Raw genomic sequence first — 19,835 nt, forward strand, 5'->3', positions numbered from 1 at the left:
AAGTCCTCCCAGTTGGCTTGTGGTATTGTTATTAATGAAGAGAACTCCAAAGTCCTCTCAACCTGCCAACAAATCAGAGAAGGCAAATATCCAATTTCCCATATGAAGATGCCAGCAAGAACAAAACTAAGCAGCAGTGTGGAAGAAGTCTTCCTGGCCCGAAGTTCCTTCCACGCGCCCTTAGTTAGGTTTTTTTTGTGTTTTGTTTTTCTTTTGTTCTTATTATTATACAACGTTATTAGATGATTTTTTTTTTAAATTCAAAGTTTTGAAATCTTTTTTATTAGTTTCTTTTTATTCAATTTGTGAGCTTATGTGGCATGAATTAGTGAGTTAAGATTTTATCACGTCATCATTTAACAGAAAAGATAACGGTTAGACTAATGAAAGGATCATCAAAGTGACAAAAAAATAAAATTTAGGTGTGAAAGTGAATGAAAAACAGTAAGCATAGTAAAGTGTGATTTATCCGAAACTTGATGGTAGTAAAGTGTATATTACTCTTAATTCAAATGATTTTGATTAACCATTTTATAAAAGGAAAACTAATGAAAAGAACTTGAAAACTGTGAGTTTTAACGATAAAGATAAAATAAAAGATAAAATAAATAATATTATGATTAATATTTTAACATAAAAATATGATTTTTCGTTAAATGAACAATCCTCGGAATTTTTCCTTAAATTCCCTTTTCTAAAAGACGCATTAACCCCCGAACAAGATGGAGGAACTGGATAAACCCCTCACCCGCCAAACCCCGAAAACTCACACAAAAAAAATGGCAGCTCCACTGGAGCTCATGTGCTACAGAGGAACTACCAGTTCTTCTCCCTCTCTCTCCAAAACTCTCTCTCTCCTCTCTTCCCCTTTCGCAATCCCCAAATCTCTCTCTCCGATTCTCCGCACTCATTCCCTTTCCCTCCACGCTTCTCTTCACTCCCTTCCTCGCTTCGTTTGCCGCCTCTCCGCCAATGAATTCAAAATATCCTCCATAGCAGATGACCAACTACAAGAAGAAGACGACGGAGAAGAAGAGGGGGAGCTCGTGGATGAGTCCGACGGCGGTGGCGATTTATTGACGGTCGACGTCGATGACCTCGAAGAAGACGCTCGTTATGTAGTTGAAGAGTTCTCTTCCTCTTTGTCCACCCAACTCAGAATCGGTGTGTTCCTTCTTGTCAACGGGAAACCCAGTTCATAATTTGATTGTAATTGCAAAACCCAATTCGTAATTTGATCAAATTATTCTAAAAGCTGCTGAATTTTCCGAAAGGTAAAAAAATGCAGGGAAAAATGAGGTTGCATTAACTTTCTCTTTCTTTTCAATGGGTGTCAAAAAAAATTTTGAAAAGATTTTCCTTCAGGTTTTTACTCCTTTAAATGTTTGTTAAAATAAGTAACTTTGTGTTTGGTGGAATTTTCCCATTTTGTTTTGGGATTATTGATGGCTAAGTTTCTACTGTGTCTTGCATCAACGAAGATGACAATGATGACCAAGAAAAAGTTAGTCGAAAGCAAAGGAGGCTGACAAGTACAGTTAAAACTGTGAGTATCTTATCATGGCATATTATCTATTTATATGAAACTACTGAGAGTTCATGTTTGGTCCCAAGGTCTCCGGTGCATATCCAAGCTATTGTAAATGAGTTCAACGTCTTCTCATTACGGTGGTTATCATTATAATTTCCACTTAGGACCTTAGGCTATCTTAGGAATTGAAAATGGATACACTGTAGTTGAAAGATTATAACTAGGACCCTAGATTGGTGGGTCTTCTCAAAATTACTTCAGCCATAGTTTTGATTAAATCGGTTTCCGCAACTAGGTATCATGAACAGTTTTTTGGAGTGTGTAGACTTTGCATATGCCCCCATTTTTGTGTATCTTATGCTTCTGGAAAACTTTTATTATATTTTCTTTCCTTTTTATTTTCTAAGTGCACGGTTGATTTCTATGATACAATCAGACTATTATGTCCAATGATGTAAGTTGGGGATTCTTTGTGTTGGAATGAAGAAAATTCAGTCTCTAAACCATTCATATTTCAATTGCAGATCCCTGACCATCTTCTACAAAGGGTTGCAATTGTTGGAAGGCCGAATGTTGGTAAATCAGCATTATTTAATCGTCTTGTCTCGGTATGTAACAAGAATGTGGCCTTTTGTTTTCTATTTACCATCAATACTTCTAATACTGTGGAGTACATTTTCAGGCTTCCAGATGTAAACATATATGAGTTTTTACTTCGTAAATTAACTTCCTTTTTGCTTTCCTTTTCCTGTTTCTATATATGTTATGTATTTCAGGGGAACAAGGCAATTGTAGTGGATGAGCCTGGGGTTACTAGGGATCGCCTGTATGGTAGATCCTTTTGGGGTGACCATGAGTTTATGGTGGTGGATACTGGTGGTGTTCTTACAGTTTCAAAGTCCCAGGCAAATGTCATGGAAGAATTAGCTATTTCAACGACCATTGGTATGGATGGAATCCCACTTGCCTCCCGGGAGGCAGCTGTTGCTAGGATGCCCTCAATGATAGAGAAACAAGCTACTGCAGCTGTTGAAGAATCATCTGTCATTATATTCCTCGTTGATGGCCAGGTACAGCTTTTGGTAAATACATGCAGGACCACTGCAATGTGCCTTTGTTTTCCAGCTTTCGGCTTCTTTGTGTTATAGAAGAGTATGAGCTTAAACTCTTTTAATCCTCTAACGATAGTCATATTCAAGCATTGGGATATGATGCTGGTATTCAGAAAACTTTCAAAGTCAACAACTATGATTAATATTGGAAATACTAAACAAAATTGATCATAGAAATTGTAAAATAGTATAAAATATCTGCATACAGGTTTACAATAATAAGGTGGAGGAAGTGAATTTACTTTTGGAAATCATTAAATTTACAGCTTGGTTTTAGGAATCTTTGTCAAAGACTTTCAAAAATATTCTTTTAAAGCAATTTTGATTGGTGGGACTTTTGATTTGAATGCAATGTGTTTTTGCTAGAGTTATGTCGATCTGATTGTGATAGATTTTCCCATACGTGCTACTTATACTGTTATTCAATTTTTTGATGGAAAAAAAAGAAAAAAGTTCGTGTTTCTTACAAAATAAATATTGAATATTCCCAGTAATACTTGAATTTGTTAAAAAAAATCCATGAGGTTGATTAATATGATTCCGAAGGTTATAAAAACTCTGTTTTCCATTGATAACCATTTTTTTTCAAATGATTGAGTTTATACAACTATGTATTTGAATTGAACTTTTGAAGGTTTTTAAACTAAAACATAGTTTGGTGAAGACTGTGAACTTGAATAGAGCCTCGGTTTATAACTTTATATAGTATTGACAATGCTAAACAGGCAGGTCTAACTGCAGCAGATGAGGAAATTTCAGATTGGCTACGTAAAAACTTCTCAGATAAGTACATCATTCTTGCAGTTAACAAGTGTGAATCTCCACGTAAAGGGATCATACAAGCATCAGAATTTTGGTCATTGGGGTGAGCTAAACTCTTGTCAATTTTGTTCACGTATGTTACCTTACTAAATTTTGAGAAAAGGGTTCTGGTAAATGTTTTTATTTTCTTGTAAAAACTGATAAATAGTAATGTGTATCTGTTAGCCTAATGAATTTATACATTCAGGGTACCTTGGTTTTTTTAGATACATAATATACCTAGTATTGGATGGTAAATATATCTATTTCTCTCTTATAGTCTTGTTACACCTGTTGTGAGGATTATAGGTGTAGGATTGTAGTGCTAAGGTGATGCATGATAGCATTATCCTAGGGGTAAATACACTCTTTTTGTTATGTTGATACACTTTTCACCATTATAGTCTGGTAAATGTTTCAATTTAGCTCTGCTTTATTACCAACTTGGACAAGACACTAAAGACACTAGCAAAAGGGTAAATAATCTGATAATCAAAAAGAAATTTCAACGTATGTCACGAATTTCAAGCCGTACTAGTGTGTTTATTTTTCTAATTAGGCTTGCGAATATTGAACTGTCTTGATAAGAAAAAACAAGAACTAATACTAGGTAAATTTTATTGTTCCAATAAAGAAAACTGAGATGCATTTCAAGTTTCTGGTGGATACAGAATGGTATACTAATAATAATTTCCGAAAGGTACGATTTTTGTTTGGTTGACCAGGTTTTCACCACTTCCTATATCTGCTATATCTGGAACTGGAACCGGAGAGCTTCTTGATCTTGTGTGTTCAGGGCTGAAAAAGAATGAGGTTTGTAATCACAGAAATTTTATTGTTGGTATATCAGTATTCAAGTTTGACTGTCTTTTGTTGAATATTGAATTTCAATTGGCAATTGGCTTTAGCTTAACTTTACCTTATATTACTCAATTTTCAAAGCTGCTTATTTTGAGCTTGTTAGTGAACTTTCCAGTTTCAATAGTAGAATTTTTTTGGTGCTTTTCGTCATTTACTAAGCCCAAAAGGGCATGTTCTTGCCATGTTTTATGAATATTTTCATTTCTTTATGATTTGGTTTATTATGCTTTTATATAGGACCCGGAGGAATTTGCTGAACAGGAAGACTATGTTCCTGCAATTGCAATTGTGGGCCGACCAAATGTTGGTAAGAGTAGCATTTTGAATGCCTTGGTTGGAGAGGACAGGACAATTGTTAGCCCAGTCAGTGGAACGACCCGTGATGCTATTGATATGGAGTTTACTGGACCTGATGGACAGGTTTGATTGGTTCACAGTTATACATCATACTATACCGCCTATTGTTGACGGTTATTACACAAATCTATTACGTGTAACATGATTAGTCCGAAACTGAAATCAATGATGCCTAGCCTCATTTGTGGATTTCTAAGTTTGAATGTAAATAACACTTTAGATTAGGTATCTTTAATAACATTATTTATCCCCTCATTCGTGGAATTCTGTGTAGGAATGTCTGAAAAACTTTGACTGCACACTTGTATGTTGAGACTGAACCATGATTTCTAGCCTCAGCTGTTCATTTACTTTAAGCTATTCTTACTTTCCGTTATTCATCTTTTACTGAATTCAAGTACTGATTTTGTTGACTGAATCATGAAATTTGGTTTACAAAAGATCCTTGCCACTTACAAATTGTTCAAGCTCAGATAGCTCAAGCTTGTTCATTTATTTTCTCTGTCTGTTGATGTGTTCTTCTATTCTGGATTTTCATTTTTTTTTCTTGAGAAAGACACATGGACATTCTTCTTATAATTTTTGAAGAAAGGTGGTCTAGAATTGAACTCTTTGCCGATACACTTAGTTATGTCCAAATCCTATTTGCCGCCTTTATTTCTTTTCTTCTTATTTTTCTTTCTATCCATCTTCTCCTCTCCTTCTTTCTTTTGCTTCTGCATCTTGATCATAGGAGTTGCCTCAAGGCCAATTTTGAGCCTGTTTAGGCAAGCTCGAGTATAGGTAGAGCTATGTTATCTACTACCAAGCCGAGCTCAAACAAGCAATAGCTTGGTTCGGGGGGTCAACTTATATGCAGTCCTAAGTAGGATCCTAAAGCTATTTCTGGTTCACTTGCTTGAAATATTAGTGGAAAACTGTCTGATCAGTTATCTTTTATATTATTCCATTTTTCTTTCTTTCTTTCTGATTCCCTCTTGATGTGAAGATAACTTGTTGATATTCAAAATTACTTGGATACATATAATTGCAACATTTTTTTTGGTTTGTTTTATCTTGCAGAAGTTCCGGCTAATTGACACTGCTGGAATCAGAAGAAGAGCAGTCGTCGCTTCATCAGGTAGCATGACGGAGGCTTTATCGGTAAATCGAGCATTTCGTGCCATTCGTCGTTCCGATGTTGTGGCACTTGTCATTGAGGCCCTCGCTTGTATCACAGAACAGGTACTTTGTCCATTCTTTTTGAGTTATCATTTAAAGATCTGAAGAACGTGCCGACAGTTTTATGTCTTTTTATGTAAGACATTTATGTTTCCTATACATTGATCACATTTACTTTTCACGAGTAGATTTCTCTTAACTATGTTTCCTTCTGTATTGTCTTCTAGGATTGCAAGATTGCTGAACGGATAGAAAGAGAAGGCAAAGGTTGCCTGATTGTTGTAAACAAATGGGATACCATACCGAATAAAAACCAGCAAACTGCAACATATTATGAGGAGGATGTTAGGGAGAAGCTTCGTATTCTTGGTTGGGCACCTATTGTATATTCAACTGCAATAGCTGGTCAGAGTGTCGATAAGTATGTTCTGTGTTTAACATCATCTCTTTTATAACTTAACTTGCATCACAGTTGCATTCTTTAGCGAACTTCATGTATGTCAAGAAATCCATATTCTCCATTGACACCATAATACACACACACACACATATACATATATATATATATATATTTATTTATAAAATGCACACCTCTAACTGGAAGAAGTTTTAATTGTTTGTCGTTGTTATATTGATTGAGATGTGGGTCTATTTTTAAGTAGCTTGATGTGCTGCATCTTCTAATAAATGTGTCTGGAGCTTTAGATTCTTGTTAAGATAGGTCAGCCTTGATGATGTCTGCTGTACAGTTGTGTATATAAGCTATTCTTGCCCCTATAGAAAGAAGTTGCATGATGCGAAATGCAGATGGTTCTTTTAAGGTTTCAGCATAGTTTAGGATTAAACCATTTTGTAATATGGGTTTTAGTTTATGAGTTATATGCGTTTTACTTTTTATATAGGGACCAATGAAAGCTATGCAGGTTATGGATGGAGTTTCCCAATAATCCTATGCATAATTTTCTACATTCACTATCAGAATAGTTCGAAGTGTTCTAGGAACTTCATAATGCACCCTTGACAACTACTTTGCTTTTTAGGAGGCCGAAGGTCCATTACAACTTAAAAAATGTGCCAGATGGTTCCAATTATATCGATATGATTATATATCTGACAAAATGCATTACTCTGATGTGCAAGCAATTTGAAATGACAAGTCATGGTCTGAAACCTCTTGTAAACCCCAAAAATTTGTTTCATATTGCTGATATTTTGGCTTGTGGGTTACATTTGTCTTGTTTGGTTTTAGGATTATCGATGCTGCTAGCACAGTCGAGAAAGAAAGATCAAGAAGGCTTAGTACTTCTGTAGTAAACCAAGTGGTCCAGGAAGCACTAGCTTTTAAATCACCACCGAGGACACGAGGTGGCAAAAGAGGCCGCATTTATTACTGCACTCAGGTACTTGTTTTATGCAAGATTCATTTTTCTCCCTTTTTGGTGATTATATGTCTCTTTAATTCCTGTTGTTTATAAATCTTTGCAAGTGACATCCTTGTCTTTGTGAACTTTGGATGCTAACGTCCACAAAATTACGAGAAATTCTTGTAATAAACATAAATTATTATCTGTTAATACCTGAAGGCGTACAGCCGTAACTACTAGAAGATTTTAGATGAGAAGATTTTAGATGATTCAGTGCTACATATCCACTCTACGGACTATTTTCCATGCATGCCTATCTGCAGGGTAGTATCTGTTCTTTTGAACTTGCATGTCGTAAACTGCGTATCCAGTATTTTCTTATGAACATGGAAAATCATTGGTATTTACTTTGGATAATTTACAGGCAGCTATAAGGCCACCAACATTTGTCTTCTTTGTCAATGATGCAAAACTTTTCCCTGAGACATACCGGCGTTATATGGAGAAGCAACTGCGTTCAGATGCAGGGTTTTTGGGCACTCCAATTCGGCTTCTATGGTCTAACAGGAGGAAAACAGAAAAAGAGGAAGGTCAGTTTACTCTAGCCTGTTATAATGCTCACACATACATTTTTCATGCATGCATGCCTACATAAAGTTCATACGTTTGCAGGCAGAGCTGCAACGAGAGCGCAAGCAAATCTTGTGCCACGTGAGAGAAAATTGGAGTTGGCTACATAAAGCGTATGGAATATATACAGTATCATCACATAAACGGCAAGGCATTTGTTTTCGGAAAGCTTTGTGCACGGGTGAAACTAGTTAATATCATATGCTGAAGGTAAACTTGCAATGTGGTTGATTTAAAACTTTCTCCAATTCATGCTTGAGACTTGGGGAGTAGGAAGAATTTTCGATGCAATGAACCCGTCTTACGGAAAAGGACTGTAATATCATGTATGTAACCAAATTTTGATGGCTTAGAACTTGTTAGGCCGTTGAATTGTAATTTGAAATCAATGTAAATAACAAATCTTGTCTCCTCCTGATCCCGCCTTCTAAACTGTCTAAACATTTAAATGTTTAAACATCAATGTAATTTATGGCTTCCAAGGGTTGCAATAACCCGAGCCAAAGAACTGCTTTCCTTCACTTTAGCAAGTGCTGATGCATCTTGGAAGTTGGAATTGTAACAAGAGTCTCTGCTTGTTTCTTGTCTATATGAGCAAGGGAGCTTTTCGCTTGCTCGTCAAGCTTTCAAGCGCTCTCGAGTCTCAACAACTGCTTCCTAATCTCTGAACCCACGGGTCTTAAGGTGAAAGGAAATAGAGCATTTCTACTTCCAGGCTGTAAAATTATGACCATCAGATTCCGTCTGGAGCCTAATACAAGCATCCGATATGTGCAGAAAGCCAGAGCCAAGCCGGAGTCTTGTTGCTTCTCCAGTCCTGTCCTGTCCTGTCCTGTCCTGTTAATTCAATGGAAGGGCGAAACTTGACGGTTTTGCTTGCACGGATTTAAGGCCAAGAAAAGATGCCAACAAACAATACTGCATTCGCACTGATCATCAAGGTCATTACAATTTCAAGGTAATGCCAATATTATTTCCAAGACATGGTTTGGCTGCTGACCCTGCAAACTTGGCCTAGTCCTCACTGTCTGAAAATGGCGTGGGGAGGTTATTTGTAACAGAGGTAATTGATGTTGCAGATTGCATGGGAAAGTTTTGCAACAGACACAACAGTCAGCGGTTATCTGTTGCATTCCGTCTTCAACTGTTACCAGGAGCTCGCTCGCATTCATCATCGCGTTCATGCCAACCTCGTGTTGTTCAGCCCCATTCCTGAATTTAATCCTTGATTTTAAAGAGTTTTTTTTTGGGAAAGGGAGGGCCATTCATAAAAAATATGAATATAAATAAAAACAAAAAAAAAGCTGCAAAAATATGTTCCTTCTGTTTAAATTTCGCAAAGTCTCACTCAAATATGAAAAATACTAAATAATTAAAACAATGTGATTTGGGAAATATTAATAAAGATGACAGCAGACTCAGCAGTATCAGTTTCCCAAAGGGAAGTGACGTCATAATTATGACAAAAATGTATGTAATGTGCCAAATTAAATTTAAAATAAAATGATGAGAATTGAGAAGAATGAGAGGAGGGTCAAAACTCTCTGTTCATTCTGAAAATGATTGAATCTGGAATCAGAGATACTTGGCCAACCAAGGTGGCTCCTTGTTGTCCTTGAGTGCAAACGCCACATCGTCGCTGAAACGCAGCCATTTCAAAATCATATCAGCAGCTCACACAACAGAATGCTCGTTGAAACGGTTATCAGATGAAGTAATGCATTTACATGAAAGTTCAACTTGCAACTTCGGGTTAAGGAGCTGGATAATACACACAATTCATTGGAAAGCTGCTGCTATTTTAGGAGAGGGACGATAATATAACTACAAAGATCACGGACAACCAGAGTCTAATCGGTTGTTGCAATGCAATGACTGGATAGACAAGTACTGACCTTGGGAAATTGAGCTGCAACTTCTGCAACCTGTGCTTTGCTCCTGATTCACATAGAATAATTCTGCATTCGCCGAGCTTACAACTGCCAAACAATACTAATGAGATATATCACATAATCCATGTGTAAAAACTTCAGTTGGTATCTACTCCAGAAAGTATCCTCTAATCGTTCCATCCCAATGCTACTCTTTCAAATGACACTTGCAGATACAAATTATATGCTTTGCAAATATCAGTCGAAAATAAAGGGCCTCATCATGAAAGTAAAGTCATTTAAACATGCAATACGATGTCTGTCATAAAATACGTCCAAAATACACAAAGAACTGAAAACACTCATCATAACTGCCACCAAACGGATTATATTTTGACCATTCTTTCAAATGAAAGGCCTACGACTACAAATAAGCTTGGATTGGACTTAAAAGGTTCCTTGAACTCTCAATGTTTTTGGAGTCAAAAGCCAAAACTGGTGCAGTTGGACACACTCCCACTTGACAAGACAATAAGGAATGGAGAGATCAATAGACAATTATGTCCCTACGTACGCATGTATGTAGAGAAAAATTAACATCATAACATGTCTTACCCTATTTTTAATAGTGTGTCATGTCCAGAAAATGCTTCTCCATTGCTGGTACAGAGACATGAGACTGTCAATGCCAACTGCAACGCAAAACATAATTACAATGAAAACACTATTACATACAAATCAATCCTAAACCACCGCTGCTAAAGTCTACAGTGTAGACATCAATGAGACTGGTAAACCAAAACAAAAAGGTGTCTACTTGAGCTGCAATACAGCAGTCAAGCAAGAACAATTAAGTATTTTACTTCACCTTTCCAAAAGTAGTTTCCTGCATTCCTGTTTTATATATAGAGCTCATATACCATAGCAGTCAGAAATATTTTACTCAGTTTGGAAAAAAAATTCATCAACTGCAAGGAGAAAAACAAAGACAAGAGTTAAACATTAATTTCTCTCTCACAAAAGTAAAGAAATTATTTTCCTTTTACAAGTTAAAACATAAGTAAAGAAAACTTCCTGTCAACCCCGTAATAGTATACAGCAGCTAAACTAGTACCGAGTTAATTGTTACTGTTGCAGAAATTCACAAAAAAATAAATAAACGTAAAAAAATCTTAAATCCCACACTTGATCATTTGTGGCCATATGTTTGGGCCCAAAATGTTGGTTTGGGCCGAGTTTGATTCCCGGCCCGGAAGGTCTTACGAAAAGGTTATCGTGGATCGTCTAGTTCATGGGCTTCCTAGCCTAGGTCGGCCAAGTTTTGCTGCGAGACGAGTAATTGAATCCTGGCACAATAAGGAGTTGATAGGCGTCCTCGGCTTAGCGTAGAGCGAGAGATAAGAAAAGGCACTGGGAAACCCTGAAGATAGCCGAGTTGTCGAGCAATGAAGTGGGGGTGATATACCTCCCAACTTGCTCGGTGAGCGTCACACCTAAGAGGAAGGTCATGGGTAAGCACAAACGATCCCCAGGATTGACATAGATCAGCATCATCATCTGCACTCCATGCTGATGTGGGGAGTTTGATCGACAAAGGATACTCTCGACGACGACAGATCAAGAATTCGTCGTCGAAAAGTACATAAAGACCGAAGAAGTATCTAAACACGTCTTCAGCCTGGTGAGGAGGTGCTGGTCGGGAAGCCAGCTGAAGGCCGAGCGCTTCAGTAGGCGAGAAGCTGGCGAATTCTGGCTGAAGAGTGACGAAATAAACTTGCAGCCAAGAGTTGGAATATCCAGAGGGGGCCACTCTGGTGTGGGTCGATCTTGTGAAGGGTCATCTCGGCCAAACAACGCAGGAGATGAGCAAGAATGGCTAGACTAAGCGCCAGGGTGTGACCGCTAGCCAGGGCTTCGGCCACCGGCATGTTCTCGACCAAGCATTTATTGGACTTGGTACAACAAATGAATTTGTTATACCAATAGAAGAGGAAGGCTTCATGTTCCCCCCGCCGTAGGTTCTCCTCCTCTCGGACGGCAAAGTGGGGGTAAAGGGTGTTGTAGTTAAGGAAGTTCTTATAAATTTTATGAACTTCTTCCTTTGAGGGTTCTTGACCTTCTCCGCTCAGCGTTTCGATGGCCCGATCGTTAAAAAGCGCCTTCAGGTCGATGTTCGACGGGTACCCGGAGAGGGTAGCATCAACTGGGATGCCAAAAGGGGAAGTCCCTAGGATCACGGTAATGTCAAGGATAGTGGGGCCAATGGGGCTGAAGGGGAGGACTATAGTGTTGGTGGCTGAGCACCAGAGGCTTGAGGCTGCCATAAGAAGCTCCTTGTCCACAACAAGCTCCATAGACGAAAGGCGAATGGCATCGTAAATGCCAAGAGCTTTCCATTGCTCGCCGAAAATCTTTTCCATCCGTATAACCCAGGCTGCCCAGGTCGCAGTGGTCGAGGGCCAGGAGCCTTAAGGTTTTGCTGAATACCACTTCGACCATTCAAACCCTTGCAATAGGGGTGTTAGGCAGTGATCCTTGAAGAGTTTGGCGATGGCTGGGGGCACTGCGTCCTTAAAAAATGGACCAAGGATCTGGTGGGTGGTGCTCATGTCGCTCTCAAAGCGTAGAGTCTTGATTGAGCGTTGGTCGATGATTGTCCTGCATTTGTCGCATTCCTTAGAAAGCTTGGAGATGAAGGAGGCCATTGGAAATGGTTTTGAAGGTTTTCTGGGAAGAATTCAGAGGGTTTTCTTCGGTTTTCTGAACATGAGAGATTTTGGAGAACTTGAAAACGTAAAGAATTAATAATAAAAGTCCGAGTATTTATACACTTATGGAAGGGAAGATCAAGCGAGGATTTTTAAAAAGTTAAGATGAGAGTGATCGGGAAGATCGCTAATAATTATGGAGTGACGGAGAGTATTAACAGACCCAGGAGAAAGAACCGAAAAACTCGCAGATTGAGGATTCATGATGATATCGTGACAGCGTTCTTTTATGAAGAAACGACGTTTCAGTGTTTGCACGATCTCGAGGGTACCGAAAGATTCACAAATCAAGATTGCACGATGGCATACGACGATAGGTATAATGATTTGTGGACGTCTGGACATCTGCACGCCTTGAGAAATCCAAAAATCTCGCGGATGAAGGGGGTAATGATGAAAGGACGTTTCAAGTCATACTGAGAAGAGGATACTTGACAAGATATCTGACGAGATCAAGATCGTGCAATCATGCTTCATAAATGCACCTCGGGAGATGAAGTCTGGTTTCGCTTCTTCAAGGTCAGGGCTCGGCCAGAGATTTCAGGCCAAAAAAAGCCTTAGAAGCAAAGGGGCAATGTTTGGGCCCAAAATGTTGGTTTGGGCCGAGTTTGATTCCCAGCCCGGAAGGTCTTACGAAAAGGTTATCGTGGATCGTCTAGTTCATGGGCTTCCTAGCCTAGGTCGACCAAGTCTTGCTATGAGACAAGTAATTGAATCCTGGCGCAATAAGGAGTTTCGGCAAGATAAAGATATTGATAACCTGGAAGTGAATAAGGCTTGATAAAAGACTGGGTTCAAAGTCGTAGTGAAAATAGGACTGGTCAAGATAGTGTTTGATTAGAATAAGAAGTCCTAATCCAAGTAGGGTTTTAACTCGATCCAGAAAGGACTTGATGCTATAAATAGAGGAGGTCATGCATCATTCAAGCCCTCTAATTCAACACACAACTGCCCTGTGCAAATTCTCTCAACAACCTTGAGATTTTTTCTTCTCTTTTCGCCGACATACCTTCAATTTGGATAAAGAGCACTGTGAAGGCAACCGATGATATCTTCAGTTGGCATAAACAACACTGTCGCCGTAGAATCAGTCGATCTCGCAGCATCTTCAGTTGGCATAAACAACACTGCGTCGAGGGCGATTGATTATCTATCCAAGTCTCGGTCGAGAAGGATTTCCGAATCTTTATTGGTCGAGGTCATCTCATCAGCCTTCTCGGCGAAGTGAGGTGTTACAGTTTACTGGGCTCGGCACATTGCACGTCGAGTTATTTTATGATTGGATACTCACAAGTGGGATTTAGAGTTTGGCATTCCGACGGCCGAACCACGTTTACTGTTAAGACTTATATTCGCTTTGAGTATTTCTTATACTTTGGTGTCGATTCGGCGTGAGTTTACTCTGACGAATACCATCACTGTGACCGAATCCAACGACGACGATTTGTGAACTTCGTAAGAATAGTAGCCTTGTCTTTAGGTTCGAGAACCCAAAAGGCCGAGACGTGTTCCTTCCTCAGTCGCAATCACAAGACGAAGTCAGCCGCATGTTCAACGCAACGTCAACACATTTTACTCATCGGCCGAGCTTGGCCGTCGAGTTGGCACGCCTCGCATTCAACCGAAGGACATAGTTAGCTCATAGATTACTCGGCTTGCGCGCCACGTAGGTTTGGTAGTTTTTAGGGTCAACACCATATAAGCCATTTTTTCCCATGCTGCATTCCTTATAAGAATGGCACTAATAAGATTTAGCAAACTTCAAATGCAACAGTTTCAAAATGAAGAAAGATCAATTCTTAACTGCCTCCATTTTCATTTTTTTATCTACCCGAAAAATTTCCAGCTATCTAGACCTCATTCATCAAGTATTAGGAAAAGCACATTAATGTACTCATCATTGTATCATCTACATCACTCAAGAGCATTGATACCCTTTCTAAGAAGTAATTTACCCGCTATACAGATTAAGTTTCAACAGTAAAATCATTGTTTATCGACAATGTGACTCACTTGAATATGAGGTGCCTAGAACATTTCTTGGATGGCTGCTTCAACTTCTGCCATACCAACAAGGGTTTTTCCTGCAAAGTGGAAATATATAAATCCGTAAGTGACAAGAAAAAGCTTCATAAGAAAAGTTAATAACTTCAATTCCTTGGTTGAATTACCTCAAGGTTACTGGTTAAAAGGCTGCTTATTCAATATCCAAAATAATGCATTAGGAATATTTAAGTTAATTTATGTATTATTTGTATTGCCTGTTCTTATTTCTTTCTGTCTCCTGGTTACTTGTTCAACATCACAATATTCTGAGGAAGTCCCAATCTGGGGCCATGTTGGAGGGGAGAGGCAAATAAAAATTCCCTTGAGAAAGAGATTGTATATCTCTAGAACCAAATTATCCACTTCAATGCATCAATTAACATCAAATGTTTCGTGTCCTTGATCTAAAGATGGTGCAAATCAAAACATTCATACCAAGTTTCAAATCAAATTTACAACTCTTGTGCATGAATATTCGATATACTTCCTGGTTCTCATTTTCTAGTAATCAAGAAGTCCTGAAATAGAAATACAATACTTATATTTCAAGGAAAATTTACAACTCTATGTTCTGTTGATGTGATTAGTGGAGGAAACTAAAAGCCGAGATTAATTATAGTTTGAACTAAATGATAGCAATAACTTGAGAGTTCAAAAGTGTGAAATATGATTGAGAGAGAACATTTTTTCCAAGATTTGCATGACCATTGACTGATACGACTAAGTTAAGATATTTCTGTCTACTAGATGATTTCAGGAATTGAAGCTAATCAAACATGGTGATAGAAGTTGACGGGAGTGCAGAGAGTATAGGACATATTACCATAACAATACGAAAGCAAGGATCTTTCAGTTCAAGTTTCCTACTTTAAAGGGGTTGTCCCTCATTGTTTTCCTTGCACCATCAATTTATGAATAAGCTAGTTTGATAAATCAATTATTAAAGTTCGATACCTTCGGAAGCATCATTAGGAGTTGAGGTTAGTTTCTTCAGTCTATAGTCTGTGATTTCTGCCGCACGTCTGCATATCTCCAGTGCACGACGTGCATCCCCTGAAATAGCTGCCACCTGAATGTATTTTTCAAATAATGTCAGAGACTGAGTGTTCAGTGGAGAATCCACTAATGAGTTTATAAATTTTATGACGAAACACAGAACAAAAAACTGGCCTTTCTTGAAGCAAACTCTATAGCTTGTCGTTTGAATGCATTTATTCCTTTAAGGTGGCTCGAAACTATTTCTTCAAGCTGTTGGTAATTATAGGGGCCAAAGCAAAGCCTTTGGATTCCCATACGACTTGAAATACGAGGAAGCAACTTCTCAGGAAGATCCATGGTATTTGCTATGCCTGAACATGTATTTTATAACAGGTTAATGCTGCAGTCATAAAAAATCTCATAGTCATCGTCCTTATTTTCCTTTTTGTATTTGAGAATCCATTAATCCCAGAAAAGAAAGATCACTGTGAGATAAGAATGCAATCATTATTCAACAAGGATGTGTAATGGAGATAAAGTATACCTATTACAACTAATTTTGAGTGTGGCTTAGTAGGCCAGTCAAGAATGTTGTATCGAACCTGAAACCAAAAAACAATCTGTATCATATATAATGCATGACTGGAATACTATTAACAAATATTCTCATCACAAAATGTAGAAGTTGCCAACTGAAAGGAGAAAAAATGGTTACCGACTGGTTTCATCAACGAGAAGAATACAAGGCTTGTCATCCTCTTTACCAATTTTCTTTCCTTCAGAGAACTGCTTATTTAGCAAGTGGAGAGCCTTTTTCCAACCAACTCTGTGCCCACTTAAGGCTTCATATATAACCTGTGAAAATAAAACAGGTGTGACAAGGCAACAATGGCATGCCAGATTATAAGGTATAGCATCAAATCTATATGTAATTTACCCTGTAGATATTCTCTGGTGACACCAATTTTAGACCATTTATCTCCACAAAACAGTAGGGTCTTATACTTCCTGCATCAACTTCAGACCTTAGATTCTTCATTATTGCAAGTACACTCCTTGTCTGCAGTTATAGAAGGATACAAAAAAGAATAGGTGAAACCTATTTCATGCATCAATAGTACATAAAAGAAATGTATAGGCTATCTGAAATAAAAGCTATCTCTCTATAAATAGTTTAACAGATCGTACCTTTCCAGTACCAGGAACACCATGAATGTACAGGCAACGTCCCAAACACTTATCATCAGAGATTGAATCTTTGATAAATGTAGTTATTTCCAACATTTCTCTGCATGCAAGCAGGTCTCCATTATTGCAAACAATACAATAACAAATAAAAGAAGAAGAAAAAACCTGTAATGAATGACTCTCACATACTTATCCCTGCAAAGCAAAGATTTAGGCAATGATGACAGCAGAAGTGCTGCCTTTGCTATTTCAAGATCAGTCTGCTTATGGCATCTTACTTACTCAAGGATTTTCTTCATTCCTATCTTTTGAAGTCCAAAGAACCGCCCTTTCTGTGAATTCTGTAGATACACAATTGAATAGTTTAATTTGGGGGAGAAAACATACTAAATCCACAAGTATGAGATAGAAGATAATGTCCATACTGCAGCCAACTCATGAGCTCGAAATGGTTTAGCTAGTATACTTTTTATGCTTTCCTCGTCATAGTCCATGTCTTTTTCTGAATCAAAGTCTGAGTCTTTGCCAACTTTCCAATCTTCATCACTTCCAGCTTCATCATCATCCTACCAAATTGTTAAAACCCAAAAATTCCAACTCACATTCAATCCGTTTGGATTTATGTAGTATGTTCAATTTTGGTTCTCGTTGCCTGAAACACTTACCCCTTCACCGTCATCAATTTATGAAAGACGATGTGCCAATGAATATCATATTCATATTTGCATAAAAAAACGTCATCCCCTTCATTGCTTGCTTTGGCATATTCTTTAGGACTCGTGACAAAACAATGTCGAAGAATACATTCCATCTGTTAAAATATGAATTCATCATATAAATGTTTTAAGTTAATGAAGTAGCTACCAAAAAATGTCGAAGAATAGATTCCATGTTAGACAGTTAAAACACATGCAAATGAGAAGACTCAAAGACAGTTAAAGGTGCATACAAATGAGAAGACTCGAAGACTTCCAGAAATGAAACAGACACTTTACCAAAAACTTACCAGTTAAGGACATACATTTCATTCTCATATCGAGTTGTTAAATTGCAACAATTCGGTAAATTTTAAGACCTCTGCTAAAAGTTGCAGCTTTTTCCTATTTCCTAACCTTACAACTTTCCAATGTCTTTCTAAGCTCCCAATACAAGAATAAAAATGACTGTAGACTAGCCTTTCCTCTTAGAAAAGCCTAAAATAATTTAGAGTTGATATCTGGTAAGAACCCCACCTTTAGCATGTTCTGCCAGCTTTCGACATCTTTAGGAGCTACCTAAAGGAAGGAAAACTGGTGGTATATGAGCCTATCAACTTCCCCAAAAAAAAAGGCACTAAATTTTACCAAGACTGCACATTCAATCCTTTCCCTGAGACCCTAGTAATGTCAAGATCTCTCCTTACTCAAAATTAAAAGTTACCATCTAAACAAGAGAAGTTATTACTAATGCCATATGATACTCGTCTTCTCTTTCACAAGTTTTTTTAACTTATTTAGGATGATCCTATAAACTTAATCAGCACAACTCTATAAACTTAATCAGCATAATTCTATAAACTTATTGTTGAGAATGAATCCCACATTGATGAGAGGAGGGACCTTGTATGTGCTTTTAAGTAGTTGGGCTACTCCATATATTGCCAATTCGTTTTATGGTGGAACCTCAACTTTCTTCACTCATTCAGCACAACATTATAAATTGAGTCTGATTGTTAAAACTTTACACTGGAGCAACTTTCTCCATAAGGAAAATGAAGGTATACTCAATTTTACACTATTTTGAAAAAGTTCAACTAAAAAGATACTAATAGAACACGCCTACCAATGAAAGTAGTCAAAACAGCACGACCTGGCCCAATTTTCAAATGCAAGTCTTTTTCATAGTCACAAGGGAAAATAAATTACTGGAAACTAATGTCAAAATCTGTGTGCATATCACTCAACTTATAAACTCCTTGCAATCAACTCCTGATCTAAGAATTAATCCTAGTTTATGTTTATTGGTGTTGGCTAAATATGCTTTTGCTAATTTATTTTGGCTTCTTTTTTTTTCTCTCTCGAGTTAAACATATGCCATGAAATCTTTCTGGCTTAGTTAGTTTCTCATAATAATTGTTCTTACTAAAAAGAATAATCAAGGTTAGATGGTATCTTTCACCTCAATGTCAGCAAAATCATTTGTGCGATAAATTTCTCTCCACAAATTATGAGGTTGTCTTCCAGCTGCAGTCGCTTTTGGGATTATATACCAATGTACCCGACACCAATAGCTGCCATCTACTTCTTTCCATATGCTGCACAATTTAAAAAATATAAAGTACCAAAGTCCAAAAACATTACAACCAAACCAACAGCAAACATCACACCATTCACAAAATTAAATCAAATTACATATCTACCTTTCAATGTGGGCAGCCCACAAATCACTGGAGAGAAGCTTCTCCCTCAATGTTCTAACCAGCTTCTTCCCCTCTGGAGGTGTTAGAAGTTAGACCACTTTACCCAACTTGTGAGCCTCACAAAACCCACAAATCCAATCCTCTTCAGGAACATCCTTCAGTGGAGGTTTCAAGCATTTCAAATGAAACCCACCTAAGCAATCATCGCACTCAATCATCACAGCCTTCCCAAACTTAAAACAAACCCTACATTCCTCCACTTCAACCAATTCCTCGTCTGAACTTGCATCCTTCTCTCATCCTCACATACACATTATTAAAGAAGCTAAAATTGAGTCATCAAAATGTTGATAACAATTAGTTTGTTATGCTTTGGTTAAGGGTATAAGTGTAATCTGATAGAATAACCAATACTATATATAACAAACTCTGCTGTAATTATTCATTACATTGAATGAAAGTATAGCCTTCGGTTTCTATATGGTATCACGCCCTTCTTGCCTCATGGCTTCTTCTCTCTCGATCCTCCCGATCTTCTTCACTTCTGCTCCCAATTTCTGATCTTTCTTCTCAATTTCTGTTGTGATTCTTCATTGTTCTTCTTTGATTGCAACTTTTGTGTAGTTGCCTGGTGTATTTCTCTGCATTTCATCACGGCGTCACCGTCCGATTCGTCTTCTCCCATTGAGTCGGTGCAAGCTCCAAACCCTAATTTCTCCAATTCTGCGATGTCTTCGAATTCGTATGCATCTCTTACAATCCTAAACAT

General features: G+C 37.8%; 1 protein-coding gene, 1 non-coding gene and 1 pseudogene across 2 annotated transcripts; 1 reads left to right on the forward strand and 2 right to left on the reverse strand.

Moving 5' to 3' along the window:
• The first annotated feature begins 707 nt into the window (after positions 1 to 707).
• LOC114819602 (uncharacterized) lies at positions 708 to 8,235 on the forward strand. Its single transcript, XM_029088829.1, has 12 exons — positions 708 to 1,164; positions 1,482 to 1,546; positions 2,056 to 2,139; positions 2,308 to 2,601; positions 3,369 to 3,508; positions 4,170 to 4,257; positions 4,543 to 4,725; positions 5,725 to 5,886; positions 6,051 to 6,244; positions 7,073 to 7,223; positions 7,612 to 7,777; positions 7,860 to 8,235. The coding sequence occupies exons 1-12, from the start codon at positions 723 to 725 to the stop codon at positions 7,925 to 7,927; spliced, it is 2,037 nt and encodes a 678-aa protein (XP_028944662.1). The 5' UTR covers positions 708 to 722; the 3' UTR covers positions 7,928 to 8,235.
• Positions 8,236 to 9,392: 1,157 nt separating this feature from the next.
• LOC114819766 (origin of replication complex subunit 1B-like) lies at positions 9,393 to 19,835 on the reverse strand (annotated as a pseudogene).
• Positions 17,349 to 17,419, reverse strand: LOC114819892 (small nucleolar RNA snoR28). The gene has a single exon (XR_003767190.1). It is a non-coding gene; the product is annotated as a small nucleolar RNA snoR28 (small nucleolar RNA).

Source organism: Malus domestica, chromosome 11 (assembly GCF_042453785.1).
Source record: "Malus domestica chromosome 11, GDT2T_hap1".
NCBI classification, from domain to species: Eukaryota; Viridiplantae; Streptophyta; class Magnoliopsida; order Rosales; family Rosaceae; genus Malus; species Malus domestica.

Coding starts and splice junctions, on each gene's coding strand:
- LOC114819602 (XM_029088829.1), top strand. CDS start 723: ATGGAGGAACTGGATAAACCCCTCACCCGCCAAACCCCGAAAACTCAC. Junction 1,165..1,481: donor GTCCACCCAACTCAGAATCG/GTGTGTTCCTTC, acceptor GCATCAACGAAG/ATGACAATGATGACCAAGAA. Junction 5,887..6,050: donor TCGCTTGTATCACAGAACAG/GTACTTTGTCCA, acceptor ATTGTCTTCTAG/GATTGCAAGATTGCTGAACG.